Source organism: Strongylocentrotus purpuratus, unplaced genomic scaffold (genome assembly GCF_000002235.5).
Source record: "Strongylocentrotus purpuratus isolate Spur 01 unplaced genomic scaffold, Spur_5.0 spur5_scaffold_2, whole genome shotgun sequence".
Classification (NCBI taxonomy): domain Eukaryota; kingdom Metazoa; phylum Echinodermata; class Echinoidea; order Camarodonta; family Strongylocentrotidae; genus Strongylocentrotus; species Strongylocentrotus purpuratus.
The window spans coordinates 40,538,982-40,561,435 of NW_022145605.1; the positions used below are offsets into that span (position 1 = coordinate 40,538,982).

At 37.3% G+C, this 22,454-nt stretch overlaps 1 protein-coding gene across 1 annotated transcript; it reads left to right on the forward strand.

Moving 5' to 3' along the window:
- The first annotated feature begins 1,710 nt into the window (after positions 1-1,710).
- On the forward strand, positions 1,711-21,806 carry LOC575764 (ribosomal protein S6 kinase beta-1). The gene is made up of 15 exons (XM_030992450.1): positions 1,711-2,000; positions 3,563-3,594; positions 6,991-7,108; positions 9,741-9,809; positions 10,396-10,543; positions 11,824-11,881; positions 12,330-12,430; positions 13,395-13,485; positions 14,910-15,000; positions 15,799-15,840; positions 16,808-16,873; positions 17,379-17,519; positions 18,418-18,525; positions 19,229-19,347; positions 19,944-21,806. The coding sequence occupies exons 1-15, from the start codon at positions 1,893-1,895 to the stop codon at positions 20,116-20,118; spliced, it is 1,467 nt and encodes a 488-aa protein (XP_030848310.1). The 5' UTR covers positions 1,711-1,892; the 3' UTR covers positions 20,119-21,806.
- Positions 21,807-22,454: the final 648 nt, after the last annotated feature.

The window sequence follows — 22,454 nt, forward strand, 5'->3', positions numbered from 1 at the left end:
AAATAGCGGTGATGTCCTATGTTAATGTTCAAAATAATGCTTTAGCTGTGTTCCCTGTGCCTGAAAACCTGGGTATAGACATCAAAATGAACTTTCAACACCTCTCCTATCCCAAGATATAGCCAAAATATGGCATATCGTACCCTACAGGGCATCTTGTTAACTCTAATTCATGTTGCCATGGTAACAATGGGAAGGTACTATATAACATATTCTTGGCTTATATGATAGATTAGTCATATAGTTTTTCAATAATTTGGTAAGGAGACTTTAACTTGTCTTGAATCAGCATATTGTGTAATATAATACTGAAATTACTCCAAAATCCTTGATTTTGGGCTATTCTGGGGTCGTTACCATGGCAACCGTTATAAATGGTAATGTAATTTGCATTTCATTACTTTCCTTTATGGTGAGGTATTCTAAACTGTACATTTTTACGCATTCAAGAGTGTTTTTATAATTTGTAAATGACTTTAACTGTTTCTTTGAATAATACCGGTTTGATTGTTGTGTTGCCATGGAAACTGCTGATTATACGACTAAGCTGTCCATTCGGAAATGCTATCATAACTTTTTACACGTATATATGCCCAACAAACAAAAAAAAAGTACAAAGGTTTTGCCACCTCTGGTGGTACCAATATCTGCCATGGTCTGGCCCATGGACTAATACATGCACTGCGCGCGCGCGCGGTAGACCGGGCGAGTGAAACAAAATGGCGTCTATGCGCAAGTTGTCGCTACTCTCTATATATAGGTACTCTAGCTGCCCCCCAACTGTAGCGCCACTTACGGCGGCTTGCGTGGAAGGTCGCCCAAAGTGTATTTGTGTATTGGTATATAAGAAAGTCCGGGGACGGAAGTAAAAATGGGGAAAGCGAAAGAAAGGAGTGAAGAATACAGGGAGAGGGTATATATTTGAAGAGGAGGGCAGAAGTCCACCTTGACAGGGAATGGTTAGAGTCATAGCGGTAGCTAATTATATCAACGAACAGAGACTGAATTATTACAATGATTATTAATGAAAATCAACACTTCATTATTTTGTTATAAATATAGTTATTATAATCAATTATTATGCAACACAGTTATTAATGGATATTAAATTCTACTTAAATTTCTACTCAGGGCCTACATGTACGGTTCTTTTTACACTTATCAGTTATACCTTTATGTTATAAATTATTAACTTGGATACAAAGAAGTGGGGGGGGGGGGGGGTAGCAATCACGCATTGCAGCTAAAAAGAGTTCGAGAACTCTGTCGGACTCCACCAACTCGATGTAATTGTTCCCTTGATCAGGACTCTTCATGTAAGAGCCAAGTTAGAGTATTGTTTCAACAATATGGAACCAACCTTTGAGGAAAGATTAAGATGATTTTGAGACATGTTTCAAACAGAAATATGGCGTCATATAAATGTTGCCTTATCATAATCAATTGCAAAGATCTAGAAGAGACGTTCATCATTATAGGCTCACTGTCAGACCTGGGTAAGAGTAGACTACGCAATATTCGGCTTTTTTAAATAAATACTAAATTTTTATTTATATATTTCTTCTTTTTTGTTTTATTATTTTTAGAAAATCTAATCATGACTAAAGTGCTTTATTCTGGATGCTTTCCAAAAAGAGGTTTAAGTGAATAAAAAAATACTTTACACCTGGATTAAAACTACGCCCTTTTCCGTCCTACGAAACATATTCACCGGTAATGCGCCATTTTCTTCCGGGAATTCACCGGGCCGGGTGGAAGTTCATTCATTCTTGTGATTTACAATCTCCGAAGCTTACGGAGCGGGCAATGTCGGATTTGTGTGGCAGATGTTCCTCTATAAACCCCACATTTGGTGACGTATCTGCTGGCTGAGAATCAAAGCTTGGAAGACCATGATGGCAGGACACGCCGGCGTGTTTGATTTGGAGTTATGTGAGCATGATGAGAAGGCAAACGAGTGCCTGAGTGACAGCGATGACATGCAGGATGAGGGTGCGGAGGTGAGCGAAGTTCACGCGGTACTCCAGTGTACAGATGCCCGTGCTACGTGCTAGCGACTCCGGTCGGTTGCGCTGCTCGGACAGCTGGACAACTGTTTTGTATGATGTCTCACTTTTTGTCAAGTTAATTGTTTTTTCGACTCGACCTTGACTAAAATTCTTATTGATGCAAACTTGAATGTGCCTTAAACTAGTAAAAGGATCTAGAAGTAGATCTAGAAAGGAATAAAGTCTATAGATCTACCTAAAAGTAAAACAAGTTGTGGAATGTCAATCATGTGCCACAGACTATGAGGTCATTTGTGAAAATTTGGAATGAGAAACTGTCTTTAAAGTAAACCATTTAATCAGTAGGGGCGCCGGTCTGAGAATAAGGATCGTCTGCATAAACAAGGATCATCTATGATCTACGTAAATGTGGACAGACCCGTCCGCAAAAATAGGGATCGTCCGCAATTTTGCAGACGTTTCATATTTCTGATCCGCGCGTTGACAGTGCGAAAAACGGATACCGATGATTTTCTTGATGCATTTTACATTTACTTTGTACAGAGACTTTCACGTTATATAAGCGATTAATCCTCAGGAAGACAGACAACTTAATGTAGATGGTGAACTGGGGTTATTTTCTTGCGCAGAACCCGCAGAGCGCTAATGAAAAAAAACAACGATACTTATTTTTTTTAAGATCGCAATTTTTCCTCGTTGACAAGGATACATACATGTATCCTTGTATCCTCATTCTCGGACCAGCGCCCCTCATGTTAATGTGTCACTGTTGTGACGGTGACTGTTATTAAATAATGGCAATGGGCAATGATTTTAAGGGGTCTTGGTGTAGGGGGGGGGGGTTCCAGAGTCTAGACACAGAAGAGTTATTTAATGTTTTTAATAAAACATGCTTAGAGTTAGACTAGAAAGTCTAGATCTAATAGTTTTATTTAAGTGATATGACTTTTTCCTTAAATATTATTGACATTGTCTGTCAATTCAATGGACACATTTAATTAATAATTGAATATTGCATGCAAAGTTGAATATTGTTTGATTCAGTCGAGAATGATATGTCAAAATAATCAACCTATCTGGGACCCGTTTCACAAAGCCTTTTTTTTTTTAATGACAAATGACAAAAATCAGTGACAAATCTGCAGATAACCAGGAGCAAGGATTTTACTAGCTTACAAGAAAAACTATCATTTGTCGCTGATGACAAGTTTTGTGAAATGGGGGCCCTGGCCCTGGAAACGCAGTCATGGGTATGTACATGTACCTCATAGTAACTGAGGTTATGGTTCATTTCCCCGGCCATGGACCGGACTGTAGCATTTGAAGCAAATTTGATACTTCCATTTAAGGCCACATTTCATGGAAAAGTCTGTATAACCTTGCTCTTCAGGGATTTTTCCCGGTCAATTAAAATATGATTACCATACTTCATAATTCATAAATGAGTTTTATAAATGAGTTGTTGTGCTCTTTTATATTTTTATATTACCTTTTGGTGATTGAACTATGCATACTTTTTTAAATGTTGCTTTGTCTATATTTTATATTAACAGGGTGACAGCTACCTGGCTGATGGAGCTTATGAGTAAGTATTAAAACTTTAAAAGACAAAGTTGAGTTCTCTTCATGCGATTGCATTGTGAAAGAAACGGTGTAGAATCGATCAGAAAACGTGGACCATATAGCATATAAGTATTGGTTTGTTCTGTAAAGTTCTGTACTCATCACAATGAGAAAAAAATAATGGCATAGTCTTGGTAAAGTACAGGTAACAAGCACTGTACATAGAAAGATGTATATGGGACTACACAAACATGTGGCATAAAAATCAGGCTTCATTTTTATTAAAGCTGTTACCTACTTGTCATATTTAAAATATGAAGGCATTTGAAGAGCCATGCTTTTCTGATGTTCTGATGTTCTTCCACTCTTGCATAATAACAATGACAATGATAATGCTCACAAATTATTTTTCACCTCTCCCCAGAATTCAACCTCTTCTTTAAAGAGAAGGTTGAGTTCTGGGAAGAGGTGAAAAATAATTTGTGAGCATTACTCATTCTTATTATGCAAGTGTGGAAGAACATCATTTAAGACATGTTCCCTGAAAATCATGGCTCTTCAAATGCCTTCATATTCTAAATATGCATGTAACATTGTAAAAATCGGGGGGCAGGCTTTTTACGCCACCTGTTCATGTAGTCCCATATACATCTTTCTGTGCAAGTGTTTGTAACTTTACCAAGACTTGGCCAAATTTCTTATCATTTTGATGATTCCAGAACCTTGCAATACACACAAATTCTTATATGCTAGATGATCAACCTTTTCTGGTCGGTTCCACACCGTTTCTTTCACAATGCAATCGCATGACCAGAACTCAACTTCATCTTTAAGTTTGCTATGTACAGTACATGTAGTTAGGACATGGGATTCATACTACATTGTATCTACATGTACATTGTATGGCTTCACATAAAAGGGATCTTTCTGCTCAATACACATAATCTATGTTAAATGAGATCACTTTAATTTTGTGTTTGTTCAAAGTCTTTGGTCCAATTGTTCATTCAAAAAAATCTAGTAATGAGCTTGATACAGTTGTATTTGGAAGAAAAGACAAAATTATTGGACGAAAAGATCAAATAAAAAGAGGGAGCAAAAATGCATTTAAATTCCAATGTTCATGAGAAACAATTATCACATGTATACATGTAACTGTTGATGTACTTTATATTTCAATTTACAATGTAGATGAAGAGAATGGAGATGATGTGCGGTGTATTATTCAGTTTGTGATGTAAATCAGATGTTACATTAATATGTGTTGTCTTGAATGTCTTCCTACATTGAGGCAAGATTGAAATGGCTGTTTCTCTAATCACAGTACAGTGTACATGTTGATTGGACCAGCATTCAAGTTTAATTAGGTCATTAATCTTGTTAATACTTTTGTTATTGAATTCACACTGACATGTAGACGTGGTACTAATAGTAATAATAACCCTTCAGTCATTTTTTTTTTAAATATGAAAACAAATGAAATAATGAATGAAGAAAAAAAATCCTGCTATTCTACATGTCAATGCATAGCAATAGAGGCACAGTGGAGGGTCTCCAGTCCCCCAATGGCATATATTAAGAAAACAAAAGAGGATTAAGAATAGCAGATTTGAGGAAAGGAAGCAATGAAAAAAATACACGGGGGCTTGGGGCGAACAAGCCCCCAAAAGTCATAAAAGAGCCCCCAAAATTTGTATAGAGTTCAATGCAAAACAAATTAAAGAGTGTTATTGTTATGCAATCAAGCTTTAAAAGTAGCCCCAAAAATGATTAAAGTATTTTTTTCTTGAAAGGGAGAGGGGAAATAAACATGCAAAGAAGATGATAGAACCCCCTCCCTTATGCCCCCTCCTCCCAGCCTTGACCATGATGCTAGTGCCTACATGTTCCTACACATCCTGAATCCTGACACTCTGACATACATACAGTAGCATTATCCTGATCAGCTAAGGTTACTTCCTCATGTTGAAACTTTCAAGATATTTTGCATAATTAAAAGCAAATGCAGGGATCATGTGTAGGTCAGATTTGAGTCGATACTTTCATAGTACTAACTACTAAGTCATGATAGCAACATGTACATTAGAAGTTTGAAGAAAAAACACATCACTTTCGCCTTCGGATTTAACGTAATGTGTGCGTCAAATAACACTAACTGTCATAAATATTAATGCTTTAATAAATTGACATTGTCTAATTATAATATAAGACTTTGAAATATTTATGAAATATTGCATATAAACTCCTTCAAATCTACATGTACCGTCTTAAATCAACTGTCCGGATACAAAACCTGTCAGGACACACAATGTCTGTGTGTACATGTACATGTACTACTGGTCCCATTTGCCCCATTTCATTGTCTTTATCTACAATGTAATCATGAACAAAGTCTAGTGCTCTAAATTCACTGGATCACTGTTTATGTATGTATGGCATGAGTCACATGACATGTATGTAGGTCACATGACTCACCCACATAGTGTTTTGAAAGTTCTTGAGGGAAATGTGACTTCCTTTCACTGTTTAGACTAGAGTTGAATACCACAAAATTGTATTGCTACATGTATGTCTAGAAAATTGGGTATTTCACACAGATGCCTAGAAATTCCCCCTTAAAAGACGCACACAAAAAAAAAAAAAAAAAAAAAAAAAAACCCAAAATAATGCAAAAAACTCTACAGAATTAATCAAGTATCATTCTGTATTTAATCTGTCAGTACTCAGTAATAACACTGGATTTGATGATTTGAATGAATGACCAAAATGGTTCCTGGTTCTTCATAAGTATCCAAGGGGATTCCAAGATGATCTCACATAAAAATGACAAAGCTTTCCCTTATCCAGTAGCATTGATACACATGTAGTAACCCCCCCCCCCCTCGACCAAGCCAGGTATCATGTTGGTGAATAATAGTTGGTGATGGTGGTTATTTTACCTGACTGCTAAGAAAGCATAAATGCTTGTACATGTACAATTTGTAAGTAAGCAACAAGACGGCCGATGGCTTTAGATCCTCTACGAGGGACCTGGTAATGTGGATTAATGCCTTACCAAAGGGCACTAGCGCATCGCCTTGGTTTCGAACCCGGGTCACTGGATTACGAGACCACTGCTCTACCAACTGAGCTATCGCGCCTCCTCTGCTACCCCCTCCCCCTTCATGGACCTAATACCTACAGTGTAGTCAACACCATCTACAGGTGTGTACAGTGAAACCTGTCTATAATGACCACCCGAGGGAGACAAGAAAAGTGGTCTTTATGTACAGTTTTCTTTAGTACATGTACATGTTTCAATGAGAAACTATTTTCAAGGGAAACAAAAAAATCTGGTCTTTGTAGACAGGTGGTCATGCTACTGTATACAGGTGGTCACCTACTGTACACCTTTACCCCTCTCTGTTCCATCTCGCAGGTCGATTGAAGTGGAGGAGGTATCCCTCTCTGAGGAGACGGTGAATCCAGGCACAGAGAAGGTTGGACCAACAGATTTCCAGCTACTCAAAGTACTAGGCAAGGGAGGCTATGGCAAGGTGAGTACCAAACTTGTATACATTGTAATAAATGTCTGCTTTGATTCAGAAGGACCTGAACTACAGTGTAATTAATATTCTATTCCAGGGCTTCTCAAAGTCCGGACTGCGGTCACATCGGTGCAGGGCATATCAATGTGGACTGCTCGGGAGGCTTTGCTTAATTTTTTTTTTAGCTGTAACAATTTCCCTTTGATCAGATATAAACCTTAAAAAGTTTTTTTTTCAGTATATAACTTACAGGTGTCATTACTATAAAATTTAGGAGTACCAGTAGATCAAGTAATATTTGAATAATTGATACTGTAGTAACATCATTAGTTGTTGTTCTTCATTTCGCGTATACGAATGACCCGAAGAAGTTTTCAAGCAAATGGCATCCCATGTTTCAGAACTTATAGCTGTCATGGAAATCATATCTGGACTACATGTAGATCATCAAGGAAAAAGTTTGAGAACCCCTGCTGTATGGTATACATGCAGAGCTGCACCCTTCTAGTTTTCAAGGAATGATCTGTTGTCCTTCTTCGGAAGTGGAATACAGTATGTGCAAGTCATGATGAATGATGGAAGACTAATCACTATTTGTTCTGTTGTGTGTGATCTTTGGAATTCTTTATGATTGATACCCTTCATTTGACATATCAGCTTTATCATGTTTATCTGATATTACATTGTACAAGTTGATGTTAATCACAAGTACAAGTACTGGTGTATGCACATGTACATATTAAAGATATGAGACTGCACACTTGTGAGTGATTGAAGGACTTGATTTTGATTTGGATAAATCACAAATCTTTATGATACGGTGCCCAGGAAAGAGATTTGTAATCCTTTGTCAAAACGAGTTTGGAATTTACTTGACTTGTCCAAATAATAGTAACTCAAATCTTATTCAAATTCAATATAGGTTTAGTCACTCAGCGTATATATACATGTATATATCTAGACAGTGGAATAACTAGTAATAGGTCATTTCATCATAATGCATCAGCTTCTCTTCTAGATGTAAAAGAAGTCTCAACGAATGGTAATCCAAATATAACAGCCGTGTATGATTATTATAGAAACGATACAGTATATCAACAACAGTACTTGCACACTGAAAAGGAAATATTATTTGGATCAAAACTGAGATTAAAGATGAAAGATTAAAGATCTTTCGCAGTCCTCTTGTGTCATAACCTCTTAAAAGATAAGAGCTTTTTACAATGCTCTTGTGCATTTTTATGAAATAAAGAGCATTGCCTTTGTTTTGCTTTTGATACCAGTTAAAACTAAATGCTAATACCACAGTTCTAGTGTCTAGTTCCTGTTAGCAAAAACTGAATTAAGGTCCCACTAGTCACCAGGCACCAGCAAAAATTTTCTCTTTCAAAGAGCTTTCTAATTTATCAGGGCAGTCCACAGGGGGTTTAAACATGTAGCAGCAACAGGTTAATATTCCTTCTCTACCAAGATATTATTTATGAACTATTGCGTCATAAATTTTGTTTGAAAATGCTTCAAAATATGGCTCAGATTGCACCAGAGTACAGTACATCTAAGAACCTTAGAGCCATCAAGTCTGGCAACAAAGGACTTTGTACTTTGCATGTGCACATACACCAGTCCATACAGATTATTCAATATAGAACTTGACAAAGTCAATTACTGGTTTTTGTCTCGCCTGCGTAGCAAAAAGCGAGACATAGGCGCCGCTTTTCTGGCGGCGGCGGCGTCAACATCAAAAAATTAACTAAGGTTAAGTTTTTGAATTTTTAATATAATTTTTAAAGTATAGGTTCTTAGTCAATGAAACTTTGACTATAGGATTATCAAGTCTCCCCAATCATGTGAGTAGAATTTCAGGTCACTAAGTTAAGGTCAAAGGTCATTTAAGGTCAACAAACTTAGACTTTGTTGTGGCATCAACATCAAGATTTTCAAAATGCTTCTTCTTCGTTATTTTTCAACCAATTTTGATTCTGATTGTTTCATATGATAGGGCTAGGAGGGGGATTTAAAATTTCTACACAGAATCGTGAAATTCATTATCTATGCTAATTTATGCAAATTTATTCGAAATCACAAAAAATGCTTCTTCTCCTTCATTTCTCGACTGATTTTGATTTGGTTTGCTTTTTCTGGTAAAGCTAACTTTGGTACACTAACTTTCTACACCAAATTTTGAAATTGTTCTCCATTAATTAATTATGGTAATTTATGCAAATTTATTCCAAAAATAACAAAAATTGCTTCTTCTCCCTCATTTCTTGACAGATTTTGATTTGGTTTGCCTTATCTGGTAGAGCTAAATTTGGAACACTAAACTTCTACACAGAATTTTGAGATTTTACTCCATTGATTATTTATGGTACTTTATGCAAATGAAATGAAATTATGTCCCTTCCAGGGCATCAAATTTTTATTTTTTGACCAGTTCAAAAGTGTACCACATAAAATTTACGATATTTGTTGTTGGCAGATGCGGATGAGTGCTACGTCATTGAAGTTCTGGTTTATCATATTGAATTGTGTTATGCAGGCGAGACCGCCGAGAGCGTTTCCCTTGTTAATGAATAAACCCTCAATTTATTATGAAAAAAAACATGTTGCATGGTATTATGATTTTTTTAAATATCAACAGGTTTTCCAGGTTCGGAAGACGACGGGTAAAGATTCAGGAAAAATATTTGCAATGAAAGTTTTAAAGAAGGTGAGTAAGGTTTGTTCCTACTGACATGATAGCTATAGCTTTTTTTTCCTAAGGTTCGTTAATCCAAATGTTTAAATTTGCTTTGTACTACTACAAACAAAACAAGTTATGTAATTCTGAAACATATGGTTTATATATTTTTTTTCTCCATAAATGATATTGAAACAAAATGAAATGTTGACCTCTTTCTCATTTTCTGAATTGTGAATGTTGAACTCTGTACTTTTGATTAAACTTTTTTCATGCTTTTTTTCCAAGCAGTTCAAGGCATATATGTAGAACTTAACACACTTTTTTCCCCTCAGAAAGTTTGAATAAAGAAATTTAGCATACATATTCCAGTCTTCATACATTTAAAAATAGATCCTCTTTTGCCCAGCACTTTCATATGCTTTTCAACAGTTTATGATAGATATAATTTATATGCACAACGTTCTTACTCTCATGTTTTCCCTAAACAAAATCAATTTAAAACCTTGATATAACAACGTGACTGTCAACCAACCATTTCAGCATAGAACAGTGACAGGGTATAAGGTAGAAATACTCAGGTATTGAATGATGTTAATATTTCTCTTCTTGACAGGCAAAGATCGTCAGGAATCAGAAGGATACGGCTCACACCAAGGCAGAGCGTAACATCCTGGAGGCTGTTCAGCATCCGTTCATTGTTGATCTTCACTATGCCTTCCAGACGGGCGGGAAGCTGTACCTCATTCTCGCCTATCTCGGTGGTGAGTCTCTAAGACCTAGAGGCCTTTTTGAGCACTAAAAGTACTCATGGTCGTAATCGTATTCATAGTTGTAGAGATGTCGTGGTTGAGTGGATACGTCACCGGACTGTGGATCACAAGGTCCGCGGTTCAAGTCCCGCCACGGCTCTAATGTCCTTTGGCAAGACATTAATCTACATTTGCCACACTTGACCCAGGTGATGTAAATGGTTACCTGGCAGGAATTAATTCCTCGAAATGCTAGAGCGCCATAATGGCAGCCAGGGTAATAATTGCAGGAGTGTCAAGTCTGACAGACATGAGCGCTATACAAGAATCCACTATTCTTATCATTATTATTTGATAACAGTTGTATCTTAAAAGCGATTCAGGATCCTTTCATCGTTGATCTTCACGATGCCTTCCACACAGGGAGAAAATTGTACCTCATTCTATGTCAGTGGGGAGTGTTGTAAAGGGGATGACTTTATTTCTTCATTATGAGATCATTTTGGTGGGGATTTTAGAGACGTGACACCTCTAGAGGTACTTAATATTTGTAGCTTCATGTTCCTTAATCTTGAGTGTCTTAAAATGTTGAATTGATACATGCATGTATCAGTCCCAATTTACACTTAAGAACAAACACTGATACCCTTTTCTAACTGCACTGATTTTCATCGGATGCAACCGGACGCATCTGATGAAACGGCCAGTTAGAAAGCAACAGAGGAGAAAAGGGCGATTAAATAGCCGATGAAAAGAAGAGAAATAGGCGATTAAATTCTCATGCTCAAGAGCAGGAGAAATTCTCATTCTATCGGTGTGACACCGATGAAACGGCCATTTAGAAAGCGTTCGGGAGAAAAAGGCGATTAAAATGGTCAAAGGTCGCAGTGTACGCGCGCTTTTTAACCAGCTTTGTTTGTTGACTTATGGTTGAACATGCTGCATGCTAGCTAGATGGAGCACGGGCTTAATAATTACGCAATAATTCTTCACTTCCGGCATGGGCTCACCACAGTTAGGGAATTTCATCGGCAGTTAGAAAGCGACGGGGAAAACTGCGGTTTCACCTTTGTTTACATAAGGAAAATTCAATCGGTACTTTCATCGGTGTGACTCCGATAGAAGCCAGTTTGAAAGCAGTATTATTTGAGTAGGCACAAGTTGATCTTTGTAGAATCAACAATCGATGGAATCAGAGACCAAAAGGCTTATTGACTGTAATGTGTTTTACCCGTTATTTGATTTTGAGGAAGGTATGAAATGTATTTTTCAATTTGTTTTCTCCCATGCAGGTGGAGAGTTATTTATGCATCTAGAAAGAGAAGGAATATTTATGGAAGATACAGCATGGTAGGTTTGTGTGTTTCTTGTTTCCGAGGGGGGGGGGGGGATTGCTTCTAACTGCTAATTTTGTTCTTTAAATTTTATATTAAAATGTTTGTTTATTTCACCTGTGAAGATATCGGTTCATCTTGATTTTTTTTTTTTATACAAGGATTGACTTATTATCTTGTTTTGTTTACATTGTGTTGAAATTTTGCAGCATATAGCAACATGAGGCAACTTTCTGAACCCATTGTCTATGCAATGAATTCCTGTATTAAGGCTACATGTATGTGGGTGGGAGGGAGGTTAAAGTAGTTGGCTTACAAAAATAGTAGTCACAAAAACACAAATTCTCCCAATTATTAGTACTCGATTCTACAGTTTCAGTTCATTTGAACTTATGAATCATGTTGAAATATTGAAGTAGTTTAGGACTAATTACTGACATTTGTTGTTTTGTTTTTGTTTTCAGTTTTTATCTATCAGAGATAGTATTAGCATTAGAGCATCTACACAAACTAGGCATCATCTACAGGGATCTGAAACCAGAGAATATCATGCTCAATAAACAAGGTAATCATCGTTTGTTAGAAATTATGTCTCTTTCTTCCCCACTTCACCTACCCCCTTCTATATATCTCTCTCTATCGTTCTGTCTCTTTGTCTTGCTTAAACACTTGCCAACTTCTTTTAGGGCAACAAGTCCTTTTGACATTTCCCACTTCTTCCCCAGTAGTAGTTGTCTGATGGGATATTTAGAGTCATTTTATGGGAGAAATTATGGAGGAATTCTCCAAAGGGTTGATTGTCCCAGGGTGTAGTTATTCAGTGATAATTTCATCGAGGTGGCTGTTTGGGGGGATAATTGTACTAGAGGCTGTGCTGGTAATTGTCCAAAGAGTCATTGTATAACGAAAGAACATGGTTACAGATTGATTGTTTGAACCAGTAACATAAAAACAAACAAACAAAACTTGCTAGAAATCATCTTCAATGAAAACCACAACTCTCATTTGCACATAGGGACCTGTGTTAAGCACATGGTGTCAGGCCTACTTACCTTGATTTCCTTATCTTTCTATGCTCATTACCCAGCCCCTATACATTTTCTACCAAAATCATTTGGTGCATGTCATTTATTTGTAATCTTGAACATTCAGTGTAAATTTTGTTAATTACTGTGAGAATTTATTTTCTATCTTTACCAGAACTCAAGCTTATCTTAAGTCGTATGTGTCCATCCCATCTCTATTATGCAATGCCAATTAAATGTGTTGCCATGTATTTTTGATGCCCTTATGTCAAGTTTCACATCCTACTTTTGAAAGTACCTTGGTTGGATCAAGGACCTGTTTCACAGAGCCTTTTTTCAACGAGAAATCACAAAAATCAGTGACAAATCTGCTGATAACCAATCAGAAGCAAGGATTCCAGTAGCAAAAACTGTCATTTGTCACTAATGAATAGTGTTGTGAAATGGGGCCCAGGCCTGATTTTCATATACATATTCCTTCTTTTTTTTTCTTCTTTTCTCCAGGGCATGTAGTATTAACCGACTTTGGTTTGTGTAAGGAGTCTTTGGAAGAGGGATCTATGACACATACCTTCTGTGGTACGATAGAATACATGTGAGTATGATTAACCTGTCATTGTACAGTCAAACCTGCTTTAGTGACCAACTGTCTACAAAGACCACAATTTTGGTTTCCCTTGAAAACGGTTTCTTATTGCAACATGTACTTAAGGAACCTGTCTACAAAGACCACAATTTTGGTTTACCTTGAAAATATTTTCTCATTGAAACATGTACTAAAGGAACCTGTCTACAAAGACCACAATTTTGGTTTACCTTGAAAATATTTTCTCATTGAAACATGTACTAAAGGAACCTGTCTACAAAGACCACTTGTTGTGCTTCCTTTGGGTGGTTGCTTTAGACAGGTTTGACTATATATATATATATATATAATGATTCTTTGAAGATTTGAACTAGGAAAAATGATTGCCTACCTGTAATGATACTTTGACCACTTGAGCTATGGTTACGATTAGCTATTCACTTATCTTGTCGTCCCTTTGATAATAATGATGATAACAATGTTTCTGTTTATATAGCGCTTGATACATTGGCAATGTCCCAGTTTCTAAGCGCTAAGCAGATATGTTATTACATGAGCAGCAGTGAATAGTTAAAAGATAAACAGAAATAAAATATATTGAAGGTGACGTTGAATGTTTTCACAGAACCTATTGCAACCATTTTCAAATGGGGCGGGGCGACAGAGGGAGGGAGGCATTATACTTCTTTACTATTACTCAAATAGTTTAGAAGCTATAGTTTGCCGGCTGTGAGATCCTTTTGTTTCTATGGAGACAAAACATTTTCCATGTCAAAGATATTACCTGCAGCGTATACTACAGTTCTTGCACCTGCTCCCTCCCCCTTTCCTTCTGTTTGCCATGGTGAATACTTTTCTACGGCAATCAAACCTTTGAAAGGAGTTAATTTGTATGAAAGCAGATACAAAGATAGACGGAATGGTAAAAGTTTGAAATATATCTGATCAATAATAAGGGAATTACAACTATCTCAAATATATTATCTCATTAAATATATGCAAATCTCAAAATAGCAATTTGGTCAGTGGAATGTGAAATAGCCATTGACAACTCTCCTGTTTGTCATGTACAAACATTTTATAAATTTCTTTTTTTTTCTCCTGTGTGCCCTCTCCCATGAGGCACTACTCAAAATATATTATGGATAGCAAATTATTATAGGTCCTCTTAATAGCAAGTACCCTTCTGATTCATATGTTTTGATAAATTGTATTTTTTTATATTTTTGTTGTTGAAACAAATGGGAAAGCTGTCCGGCACTATGTGACACTCACAGTGACATAACATAACAGATTCAGTCCATTTTAAATGCCCATACGTCTTGTGATGAAAGCTTTCTCTGATTTCTGTACCTGTCTATGAAGATTGGATTTTCCATTAATGAATTATTTTTGTTTGTGTGTGTGTGTGTGAATGTTTCTCCTTTGATCAGGGCTCCTGAGATTGTTAGTCGGAGTGGACATGGTAAAGACGTGGACTGGTGGAGTCTAGGGGCACTCATGTATGACATGCTTACTGGTGGGGTAAGTACATAACCTCTGACCTTTGACCTTTGACCTTGTACCTGATTATTCACATTGTGTCAATTTAGTGACGTTATTGGAAGTATGTGAAACCTATTGTATAATAAATAATTAATTTTCAATTTCCTGGTATCAAATTTTATTTTAAGGGATACAATAGTTTGTTCAGTTGGACAGACCCTTCTTCTTCTTCTATTGTAAATCTTGAAAGGACTATGCAGGCTTTCACAGAGATATCTGTAGAAAGATTACCAGTTACCCATAGCCTATTTGGTCCTTGCATCTCTTCAGGTTTGGAAACACGAATTCAACTATTTAAATGAAAGACAAACAGGACCTACTAATGATTAAATTAATTTACCCGTCATTGCATCACCCACTGTGTGTTACCTCGATAACAAACACTCCTAAGCTTCTTGTAAGCTAGTTCACGTAAGCTAGTCTGAGCATGAGCAGATAAAGGCCATTGCAAAACAAATTTTGAAAAACACAGAGACTAAATACTGGATACGCACTCATGAAAGTTATGTAATCATTATTTATTCATGCACATTCAGTGCACTCCGTGATACACAAGTGGAAGTAATCTTTGAAAAGGGGAAACAAAGGCTATTTATGTAGCACCTCCATCGCTGTAGGAGTGATTATTTCAAAATGTATAAAGTTAGACCTCTTCATGTTTTAAAGATCTGTGGATATTAGGGGTCATTGCAGTAATGTGATAACCATGAACTGGTCTCATAACAAATCCCATTTGTATTGAGGTATGGTATTGATATATTTGTTTTGTCCTTGCAGCCTCCATTCACAGCAGAAAACAGAAAGAAGACCATTGAGAAAGTAAGTATATATCGATGAACTAACTATCATGTTACCACGACCGGACGGTAATGAATTATCAGCACAATGACTTGATAATGTAGGAGAACTTTATTTGCAACATATGAAGAGGTGCCATAGTATGGCGGATATATCACCGGACTGTGAATCACACGGTCAGTGGTTCAAGTCCCGCCGTGGCCCTAATGTCCTTTGGCTAGACATTGATCTACATTTGCCACTCTCTTCATCAATATTGGTGTAGTTAATGGGTACCTGGTAGGAATTTATTCCTTGAATGCTTTTAGCATCTTACTTAGAGCAGCTGGGTCAAAGCCAGAGTAGTTATAATAATTTGAAGATGCCTTGATCATCCCCTGTAAAGGATATGTGCTCATTATAAATGGAGCTTTTGTTTTCAGTAGTATTATAATCATCATCATCATCATCAATCGTCTCAGTCTAGCATTGGTACCTCGGTGAAAGAAATTCCCAGGATGTTTTTTAAAGCCTTAGGGTAGATAGATTAGAGTCAGGATGGTAAAAGCAAGAACTATGAAGGTGCTTGGTTATCAATATGACCCAGATTGATTTGAGAGTATTGACATTATCATTGTTAAATGTAGGCTCAGTTAGTAGAGCGTCCGCCTCACAACCGGGAGGTCGTGGGTTCGAACCCCGGCCGCGTCATACCAAAAGACGTTAAAAGATGGGAGTTGTTGCTACCTTGTTTGGCGTTCAACAATAAGGGATAGAGCAACGTCGATCTGGCGCTGCTCAGTGGCTGCCGGGCTCACGATCATTTGGGCAAAAAGAATTTCTGTTTCGGTTTAATAAAATTTGGAGTGGACTATTAGGCTATTATTTTTCTTATTATTATTATTATCTATGACTTTGCTTTTGAAATGTGGAGGAGCACTGGCAGGTGAAATAGTATTTCTGTGTCAACAATTTTTACGTTTATCAAATCTGTCGTTGTTCTTTTCAGATTCTAAAAGGCAAGCTCAGTCTACCTCCATATCTAACACATGAAGCTAGAGACCTCGTGAGAAAGGTAAGGAGCACGTAACTTTTAAAAATCATATACATGTCAAGCTCTTGATTTTTATGGGTGCCCTTCTGCAGGGGTATTTGTAAACATTTTTCCCATGTCACTGTTGTGAAATTATTTGCTTTTTCACTTAAAACATCACTATGCTTGACAAGCAAGGAATATAAATCTGATGGTATAGTCACCTATCCAGGGTCAGTGGTAGAGCAGTGGTCTCATAACTGGGATGTCCCGGGTTCGAAACCAAGTCGTTGCGTTAGTGCCCTTTGGTAAGGCATTGATCCTCATTACCCAGACGCTCGTAGAGGATTTAAAGCTGTCGGTCCCCTGGTTGCTTACTTACAAGCACACATATGCTGTCTTAGTAGTCAACTAAAAACCAACCAACCAACAACAACAAGAATTCACTCTACCATTACTTTGAGCATAATAACATGTTTTGTTTACTATCCATTGCATTTTGAATGTCGCGATGGTTGATAGCATTCTTCTTCTTTCATCTTTCCAGTTACTGAAGAGACACATCTCAGCCAGACTAGGCAGCGGTCCAGAGGACGCTACTAGGATTAGGAAACATCCTTTCTTCAGACATGTCAAGTGGGATGATGTACTAGCAAGGAAGGGGGAACCCCCTATTACACCTGCTGTGGTAAGTTTACCTAGTGTCTGGTTATTCATCATTACATATTTAAAGCCTATCTGCACTAGTTTGACCAGGGGGATTAGACCTCCCTGCACGGTCACTGACAGGTGGTTATCTCATCAAATCCGCTCTCAATTAACATAAGAAATGGGGGACCAATGGGCACCAATTAGGCATTGTTTGCTATATAGAGGGTGCAATCAGCTATAAGTAGTGCAGTGGGGCTTTAAAGACACATAATCATGGGCTCTCATAGGGAATTTCACACCAATAATAGTACAGTCGAACCTGCTTTAGTGACCCCCCTGTATATTTTTTGTGTCCCCTTTAAAATGGTTGCTCATTGAAACATGTACTAATAGAGCTTGTACATACAGTCCACCTGCCTATAAAGACCACTTTTCTTGTCTCCCTTGGATGGTCTGTATAGAAAGTATTCACTGTAAAGGTACATTTATATCGTGCACCATGTATCCATCCCAGGGGGTGCTCAAGGCGCATACAAAGTATTATTATCAACCTGGGTTTAGTCCAGCTACCTTAAGGCACTAAAAAGCATTCAAGGATTAATTTCCTACCGAGTATCCATTTACCACACCTGGGTGGAGAGTGGCAAATGCAAATGAATGTCTTGCTAAAGGACATTAGCTATTTACATGTCAACTGGCGAATTCAGTCACCAAAAGTGGACGTCACTCTTATGACCAACAGGCCTTATTTATAATATTCTCGCCCTCCTCCCACCTCTAAAGAATCGCCTGTTAGGAAAAATGCAGTATTAGATTTCAGAAAGATGAAAGAAAAGAAAGCTTTCAGAGTCTCACGTTGCAAGTGTAGATAGTCCAGATGATGTATGTTACATTATGTTATACTTACATATGAATTCTTAACCCTCTCTTTACAGGTGAATGAGGAGGATGTTAGCCAGTTTGACTCCAAGTTTACCAAGCAAACACCAGTAGATAGTCCAGATGATTCTATGCTCAGTGAAAGTGCCAATCAGATCTTCCTAGTAAGTACTAGTAGTTGCCAATTTCTCCTTTATTCCTGTCTATCAATCAAGTTCATATTGCTCTATGTGTTCAATTATATAATACAGTCAAACCTGCTTTAGTGACCACCTGTCTATAAAGACCACATATTTGTTGTTTCCCTTGAAAATGGTATCTCATTGAAACATGTACTAAAGGAACCTGTCTACAAAGGCCACCTGTCTACAAAGACCACTTTTTGTGGTTTCCCTTATGCGGTCGCTATAGACAAGTTTGACTGTACTTGTTTATCAATGTGTCTTAATCTTATTGTTGACCTAGATGATATATTGATCTATTTGTGTTACTATGTGTATCTGTCCTTGCATCATCTTTCTCTCTCTTCAGTAATTCTGTATGCCCCTCATGGTATTCTCTCTCTCCCCGTCCCCCCTTCTCTCTCTCTCTCTCTCTCTCTGTCTGTCTGTCTATCTGCCTCTCTCTCTCTCTCTCTCTCTCTTTTAATCCCTCTCACAAAATAGAACTATAGGCAAAAATAGAAGTCCCTCTGATAACTGCCTCTTAAGAAAATCTTTGTGTATTGAAGTTTGTTGATTTCTCTTTAAATTGTGCTATGATATTAATAGGCGTTTCAATGGGATGTCCACGTGATAAAACTAATGACTATTTTATTAGATGCTATCCTGATACCAAGTTGTAAACCTAATTCCTTTCGTCTTGCAGGGTTTTACATATGTAGCGCCCTCTGTGTTGGAGAGCATGCATCAGAAAGTTCACCACTTTACCAAAGTGAGGTCGCCTCGTAAGATCCCTGGAAGTATTAGTCCTAGGTCTGCAATTAGGTAAGTAATTCAAGTATACTGTCTTGCCTTATAGAAATTACCCTCTCCCTAGAACAATGCTAAAAGAAAAAATTAACCATGTTTAGATCGCGGATGATTCAGAGGAAACCCTTTTACCATAATCCCAATTCTACCATGTCTTTCAAAAGTTGATTGCGCACACACATCTGTTTATTTTTCCCATGCCCCTGTCTATACAATGGAGGTATGACCTCAGACTGTCATCATCAAGTGGTAGATAAAGTATGTTCCTGATGAGAAACAAACATGTCAAAGCTTATAAAGAGGATAGAAAAGGATATGTATATTGTCAATACGAACATCAAGTTAAAAAATCTGGTACCACATTACAACAACCTCTAAAAACAAAGATATCTTTATAATCATATGGCTACATCCAAAGAATTTTTTTAGCGATTGGTACCACTCATGAAATCTTGCTTCAATAACCTTTTAACAGATTTTCAAACATCTATTTTTACCAGTCAAAAGGTACTACTACCTGACTTTGGCAGTGTAGAAACACCCTATTATTTCAATAAAAATGTAATTGTTGCAGTATTATCACCACTCCTATTCTAAATTCTATATTTCAGTCCTGCCAAGACGCCTCAGACTCAGTTTGCCTTTGATGAAGACCTGTTGACCAAGCCGTCCTCCAGCCGCACCGCTCCATCCTCCGCTCGTCCCATCCAACCTATAGAAGAAGCTATGGATACCAGCGATGGTGCTTCCAATGCTACCGCGGCAAAGACATCCGGGTACAGATGAGGAGATGGGTAGATGGTGAGATGAGATGGATAATCATGATTAGATGGGTTGATAAATGAAACAAACTTGAATTGTTGATCGAGGATTTGGTGTTGTGCCTCTCGGGCGGTGAGCGCCTCTGTGATCTGACAATGTTATCATCGCAGCAAGTCCGTTGCAGTCATCTACCGTTAATTGATCATCATGTGAGGGACATTGCAGCTGTGAGGCGAGCCCTGCAGAACGATCTCAATTCAAAGACAATGAGTGAGACTATGTGAAAACAGTACCAGAAGTCGACCTGGCTAATCTAGGACGGTGATGCTGATGTTGATGATGACGACGGTGATATTGATGATGAGAATACTTTCATGTCAATTTTACATTTCACTTCATAAAAGCATTTATAAGCATTCTTTGGTTACCAATTTTATGGGTGTACTTAAAAACAGTTGTTATACTCCGGTCGCATCAAGGAGACTAACAGACCGATCAAACAATTTCATTACCTCAAATGGCAAAAAGGTGGATAGTTAGGAGTTTGTGGAGTCGGTTTGGCATCAAGTGTCATTCAAGATACAAGAAAGTTATGATAACTCTTTGGGGATTACCTACATGTAAGTAAGTTTTTAAAAGAGGTGAAATTATAGCAAGAAAGCATAACATGTTAACTGCTCTACATTACAGAATCTCTTGCACTTTTGAAAAGTACCTGTATATTTGACTGGGTGCACTAATTTCAGTGAAATTCTGTGCAATTACTTACAAAATTTTTATAAGATTCTGTTTAGTCTGACAGTCCATACAGAGAAGATTGCAATGAAGCCACTATTTGGTTCGGTCTGAGCAAGCTTGTTCTTGAATGGATGTGAGCTGTCTGTTGAGCAATGACTGAGGCTCACTATCGATACATCTCAGTGTGCATTATAAAGATATCGTTCATTTTGAACCATAAGGGTGTTAACTCATATACTCTAACACAGTGTTAACATCCATCTTGCTCCAAGCAGGTGATATGGCAGGTCTGACCAAGATGTTGATGATCTTTGGTCTCTAGACTGCACTAATTGCTCTTTCAGAGGTTTGAATCATGCCTTGATAAAAAACAATGGTCTTAGAGGTCACCGTATCTGGTTCGCAGTCTACACTGATGGTCTGTTCGAAGTGCAAAGTTGAGCTTTCAACGTTTGCCCCTTTTTGCACTGCAGAGCAATATATATGTGCACAAATGGCAATATAGTCTGATTGCGTATGATATTAATACTTAAAAGCATCGTAGAGATTCACTGTAGTCACTCAGTTTATTGGCACAATAACATATTATTTTTCTTTTTTCAGATATCCACTCTTGTGTTTTGCAAATTATCTACCTGGCAATTTAATACTATTGTATACTGTGTGAAATTTCATTAAGGCAATTGAATTTGACTTCCCGTATTTAATCTATAGAGCAACGCACTTTCTCAGTTTTCTTCTTAAAATCTTTTTGCTCTCTGCGTTTGGTATCATTAGAAGATTATAGAAGCTGTGAATGCATGTGATGCTAGGTTCCGAGGATTGTTGAAAGGTTATCGAGTTATTTAGTCCTTTATGTAATGTGCATTCATTCTGGGGTAGAGATATGATATTGTAACATTTTGCCTTTTTTTAGCTTTGGATATATTTGTAGAGAGAAATCATATATACCTTGATTGATTTTATGTTGTGAATTAGTCTGTATAATTATATAAAGGATAAGTTGTTTAACCCTTATTCCTCTCTCTATCTCTCTCTCTCTCTCTCTCTCTCTCTCATTCTCTCTCTCTCTCACTCTCTGTCTCTCTCCCCTCTCTCCCTCCCCTCTCTCTCCCCCCCTCTCTCCCCCTCTCCCTCTCCCCACCCACTCTCTCTCTCTCTGCCCCCCTCCCCTTCTCTATCTCTCTAGCTTTCTTCCATTTTCTTCCCTAATCTCTACTTCTTGCTCTGTATTTATTTTTTTATTTCTTTGTTTCTTCTTTGTTATTTTATATCCTTTATTTCTATCCTTTTCAAATATCTATCAGATAGGATTTCGTTGAAACTAAGTTAGCAAAGGTAGTGTCGAGCAGCTCATCTTGAAATGCTGCGACATAGCTAGATCTGAAATGATTGGTTTAAAAAATGTAGTTTTTAGACATGTACCCGAGACACTGCTCAGAGAGTAGTATGATACTGACATGTAAAATAATGTAAATCTATGCATAACTTTCATAATTATATTAAGTTATATTTAAATTATTCTATGATGGTAATGTACATTGGAGATTGAAGAGATGTGAGTTATTACGATTCACAAGTAACGATATCAGGTCAGAATAATATGTAAAGAGATTGTAAAG

Excerpts from the sequence above, each read along its gene's own strand:
- LOC575764 (XM_030992450.1), top strand. The coding sequence starts at position 1,893 with ATGATGGCAGGACACGCCGGCGTGTTTGATTTGGAGTTATGTGAGCAT. Across the intron at positions 10,544-11,823 it reads CATTCTCGCCTATCTCGGTG|GTGGAGAGTTATTTATGCAT; the intron begins GTGAGTCTCTAA and ends TCTCCCATGCAG. Across the intron at positions 15,841-16,807 it reads GAAAGAAGACCATTGAGAAA|ATTCTAAAAGGCAAGCTCAG; the intron begins GTAAGTATATAT and ends TGTTCTTTTCAG.